The sequence below is a fragment of the Lipotes vexillifer genome, unplaced genomic scaffold (genome assembly GCF_000442215.2).
Source record: "Lipotes vexillifer unplaced genomic scaffold, Lipotes_vexillifer_v1.1 scaffold443, whole genome shotgun sequence".
Taxonomy (NCBI): Eukaryota; Metazoa; Chordata; class Mammalia; order Artiodactyla; family Lipotidae; genus Lipotes; species Lipotes vexillifer.
Window position 1 is genome coordinate 2,214,485 of NW_006779163.1, and position 5,552 is coordinate 2,220,036.

The 5,552-nt window shown below is 40.9% G+C and overlaps 1 protein-coding gene across 1 annotated transcript in view; it reads left to right on the forward strand.

The window, feature by feature from the left end:
- Positions 1 to 5,552, forward strand: part of MPHOSPH6 (M-phase phosphoprotein 6) — a 13,843-nt gene that overhangs the window by 7,223 nt on the left and 1,068 nt on the right. The window contains exons 3-4 of the mRNA XM_007452532.1: positions 3,275 to 3,365; positions 5,387 to 5,481. Coding sequence (XP_007452594.1) covers positions 3,275 to 3,365; positions 5,387 to 5,481 — 186 coding nt within the window. The remainder of the gene's footprint in view (positions 1 to 3,274; positions 3,366 to 5,386; positions 5,482 to 5,552) is intronic.

The window sequence follows — 5,552 nt, forward strand, 5'->3', positions numbered from 1 at the left end:
GTTAAAACCACCCCACAAAAGTGTGAGCGGTTGTGGGAAAGCCACTGTGGACAGTGCATCACCTTGGTGGCTTGTATAGTAGAAATAATTTCCCCTCCAGGCCTGGAGGTTCAAGGGGAGGAGGGAATGGTTACTGAATCTCAAGACAGGCTGTGTGGAGAGAGCATCTTACAAGAGCTGCTACCTTTATTTGAGGGCACAGCCAGCCCAAGTAATCCCATAGGAAGGGAGCCAGCCGTTCCAGACAGCAAAGGAGCCCTTCCATGTATTACATTCAGATCAGCCTCCCAGGGTATTGATGGTGGTGGGGGGGACTGGGGAATAGATCTGGAGGGGTAAATGGATGGTATGTCCCTGGGGTGTTTGTGTTTTAACACCCCAAATAGGGAGACAGTGGAATGGATTGGTTAATTAAGTGCATGGGCTCTGGAGACAGGCAGACCTGGGTTTGATGCCCACCTCTGCTACTTGCTTACTTGGGATCTTGGGCAAGTTATTGAACCTGTCTTGTCATTTGTATATTGGGTGTGGTGATAGTATCTGTCACTTACATTATGAGAAGTAAATGAGATAATGTATGTGAAGCAGTGACCACAGTGCCTGGCATAAAACACAAGAAATGTTAGCAGTATATGTGTTTCCTTATACTTGAATATTATGAAATTCACCCACTCTTTTTGCTCATTTGTGTCTGTGAATCTTTACTTGGTATTGTCATCTGAATTATTGCAGTGGGTTACTACTATCTGTGAAACTGGAGATTCCATTGTGTATATGCTCTGGGAGTCTAGAGGTTGCCATTCAGCTGCACTGGGCTATAACTCAGTGACTGTTAGGGCTGTTCAGTGTTCATAGCTCCCCTTATAAGACACCCCTAGCCAGTGACCAGGCTATATAGGGGGGCTGAGGGTCTGGCTTCTTTGTCTCAGCTTGGAACAACTGCAGGGCTTCTTAGAGTTTCTTGTAGGGGCTGAGGTCTTGGCATAGCCACGTTGCAAGTCAGCTTCTCCCTCAGCCCAGTCTTGCAGTCTTCGTTTCCATAGAGGGGCATCTGCCACGCAGCACTCACCAATAAAACTTCTGCATATAACTCTGTCTCAGAGTCTGTTTCCAGGGAACCTGATATAAAATACTTAGGGATACTAGGAATAGAATTTACCAGATCCAAGTTTTTGCTGTGTTGTGGCTATATGGTTTTTCTCCAGAGGATGTGCCCTGGTATAGAGGATGTGAGTATAGCCATTTTAATTACTCCTTTGCCATAGGATGTTGTTTAAAAAGTATTTTTGCCTCCCGTGCTTCTCGTGCTTGTGCATTGTGGCCTGGTGAACTTCAAGAACTGTGAGCTCTGAGATTGACCCTACTTAGCAAACTGACAAGTTAGCCTGCCACAGTTTCATGGATACTGGTGGAAGGTACGAGATTCCTGAGTCAGACAGAGGACTTTATTACTCACAGCACAGCAAGCAGCATGAGCATCACGTTGGCATCATTTTCCCTAATCCCAGGGAGGATGATGTGGCACCCACAGTAGGTTTGCATCACAGCAAAGTCCTGAGCTTAGGAAACCTGAGTCTTTGATACTAGACTGCAAACAGACTTGCCCTTGGCTCCAATGGAGGCATTATCTTTATCATACTGGGCATTAAGCAAGTGTGTGCTTTGCTCCAGAGGAAGAATGAAGGCAAAGCTCTGCCTTTCAAAGCTGTTCACTGTACATATATCCTTAAAAAGATATTTCGGAACAAAAGGGCATTTAGTGCCTCACTCACAAGGTGTGCTAAAATGAGAGAGACCCATAGAGAATTGTTTCTCAGCAGTGAGTTTTTGCCCTGTTTTGCCGTGCATATTATTTATGGCCTCAGGCAAGTTTGTTTATTTTTTGCTGAGCAGTAGTTTCTCATCTGCAAAAACATGAATATTTCCCTTATTTGCTAACTGAATTAGTGTCGCTCATCATTGAAACTATGCTGTAGATAACAAACCACTTATGCTCCTTTTTATATTAATGTTACCGTTATTGGGCCAATAGAAACCCATGGGAAAGCCCTCTGAGGGGCCAGTGGCCCTACTATGAATCCTTCCCTGGCCTTTGGGTCCACCTCTTGACTTAAGTGAATGCTTAAATGCATATGTATGGTGCTTTCCTGAGGGAGATGATTTACTGGGGACATTGGTGATGTTTTATCACCTGTACTTCACAAGAAACAAGATCGGCTGGTTGAAAGGGAATCCCTAGTTTATGGAAGAGGCTGAACAAAAAATTCAAGAGAACATGTGCCTAAACTTTTTGGTTACAGTTGGTGGGCTGGTTTGGTATCAGTTGCTCCCTTGTGGCCAGGAGTGTAATAACCTTCTTCATGTTATCCATTGTATAAGTCTGTTATTTATTATCTGGCCCCCCTCTAGAATGTAACCTGCATGAGAGCAGAGCCTCTCAGTAATGGCTGTCTCCCCAGCTCTAGAAGAGTGCCTGGCACACAGTTCGGTTTAACAAGTGTTTGCCGAGTGAGTGAATGAATGAGCGCATCTTGACCAGAAGCAGGGCAAGATTGCTTGACAAGGAACAGTCTGCCATAAAGGCCAAGTATTTGCTTTCCTGGCTTGCTTTATGGTTGATTGCTAGGCTGTAGTCGGATATGCTTACCTGGAATTGGGGTCATAAACTGGTGACTCACGGGAGAATCCCTTTTAAGACTGAAACATTCACACTTGCATCACATTTCCAGGGCAACAGTGCCTCCTGGATGCCCTCTCAGCAGCAGTGTCATTTTTACCAGGGTGGTTTTGTAGCATGATTTTGGTTTGGAGTCAGCCACCTAGCTACCCTGTTTCTGCCCATTTTCCAGTTCTGCTCATCCAGCTCTCCCATTGATTCTGTGAGATACCAGTATCCTTATAATAAATTACTTCTCTACTTAAGTCATCCAGGGCCAGTCGTTATTTACAGCTAAGAGCTCCAATTAAAACACTCTTTTAAAGCTACCAAATTTCTGCAGATTTAATAAAAACTTGGTGGGGGGTATAAACGTCAATGAACCTTTGCTTCACTTTTGGAAAATTCAGGTGCCCTTGCCGCTCTTGCCTCCTAACGCTTTTGTTGACCAAATTAATCCGTTTTTATTTCTAATCCTAGGTCAGAAATATTACTGTATTTTTTCTTGATTCTGCTGAGAACCATAAGATGTATTTTTCATTTGAAATCTTGACTTTTATTTGCTGTGCTTTGTTAGAAGTAGTCATGGTATTAATACAGGTTTATTTTCTCGTCTAGGAGTTTCATAATAGAAGAGCAGAGTTTCTTGTTATGTGAAGATCTTCTCTACGGAAGAATGTCATTCAGAGGATTTAATCCTGAAGTTGAGGTATTAAATATAATTGCTTCACATTTAAGATTTTTCCAATTGAATTCTTTCTGCTTATAATTGGGTTTAGGTTTTTCCACACCAGATACCATTTCTCCTCATTATATAGAAAATAACGTCTTGAACTATTGCCATAGCTATTTAAAGAAATTATAGGCCTTGCAGTCTAGTTTTATGATAGAATTGAGTAGATAATTTAATATAGCAGTATACAGTCCTGGACAGTGCCACTGTTAAGTGTTAGAATTTTACCTCAGTTCTTTTGCAGGAATGTCAGGATTTTATTCATATGATGCTATTACAAAAAATTATTTTCTGGCATCTATAAATGTATCTTTTCTAGTGGAAAAAATGTTACTTAAAATTTGAGTAATTTGACTTTTTAATGGACAGGTTTTAATCCAAGCTTGTAAATAGATTTTTAAATGAATCTTTGGAAAGTTTGTCTGAAAACGAAATATTCAGCTTATAACCGGGACGTTCATTTTAATTTTCCTGCCTCGGGTTTGTAGAGAAGCACAGACCTTCATTTAACAAATAACTATTAGAACCCTGGCTTATGTATTAAAAGCCATCTGTCAGGTACTTGACCAACCAAATGGAGGTTTGTGGTATAAAGCTTTAGTTTTGTACTATCACTTGAAGCCATGGTTTCTTAGCCCTGGCACTTTTGACATTTGGGGCCAGATTATTCTTTATGGTGGGGACTTTCCGTGCACTGTAGGATGTTGAGCAGCATCCCTAGCTTCTACCCTCTACCCACTAGATACATATATACACCCCAGTTGTGGTCCCCAAAAATGTGTCCAGACATTGCCAGAGGTCCCTTGGCAAGCAAAATCATACCTGATTGAAAACCAGTTCTCTCAGGATGCTTATAGGAACCACAGTTAAGCAAACTAAATGCCAGAGTTTAAATTTACTTTACACAGAATCAACACAAAGTGTTTGTTTTTAATATATTTCCTTGTTTTGGCCTGCTTCAGCTTTAGATTAGGAAGACAAAGAGGACAATGGGGTAAAAGGGAAAAAAAGATAGCAAAGATTATGAGTGGATGATGTCCAGAGACTAGGGTATTGGGTGGGCAAGGACTCCAAAGTATGTCTGATACAGTGGGAAAAGGAGTTGATCTGGCCCTCCAAATTTGACGTGGGAAGTTATTAGAAAATGACTTTAATTACTGGCACTCTGTAACACTGAATATATTCTCTCTGGGAAAGGTTTTGAACTGTTTGGCTTGCAGATCTGAGCTGTCATAAATTGTGAGAAAAGTTCAATGTACCTGGTTATAAAAAGAATGATACCAACTTGAGAGTACTTACTTTATTATAAGCAGGATGAACTTAGAACACATTTTTAAATATCTATGTGTTTCTAGTGATAAAGGAGGTAGTGTAATTTTTTTTTAAGTCTGTCAGAGGATAACTATCAAGAAAAGGTTAATGTGAGAAAAAGAAGTGAAGGAGAGACCCATGACGCGTGGACATCATGTGGAAATCAGTGCGTCATCCACCCGCGTGTTCAGGGGTAAGGAAGGTCTCCCAATTATACCAGAGCCAGCCTTCCAGTTCTTCCAGCAGTTTGCTGCTCCCTTTCCTCAACCACCACCAAAAACTACATTTAAAATTACTCTTGACTGTAGTGTTTCTCCCATTTGGCTCAAAGTTGGGAAGTTCAAAATGTATCTGAAAGTTTACTTCTCCTTTTCCCCAGTCACTAGAGTGTGTCAGCAGTGTGCCTGTTTTAGGTACAAGTAACTAATAAATTTATGATCTAAAATACATTTAAACTCATTAACAGTAAGTCTAATCTAGTGGAACTTTGTCTTATTATTTTTTTAATTCAGAGCTGGCTTCTATCTGCTTATTGTAGAATAAAGTATTATAGAGAATCCCTTATAAATTTTGGTTAGTCCTGTAGATTCTGTGGCTTCTGTGTCTCTACCTTCAAATACGTTTGACACCAGTTCCTTTAACAAGCTTTTTCCAGCCCTGCTAGTCCCCACTGTTGTATTTTTCAGAAATTAATGCTTCAGATGAATGCTAAGAACAAAGCAGAAGAAGTTGAAGAGGAAACAGTGGAGCTCGATGTGTCAGATGAAGAAATGGCTAAAAAGTAACTGTTACCTTGGACCAGCTTTATAATCTGAGCCCAGCATTCACTGGCTGTCACATGTGCACTCTTTC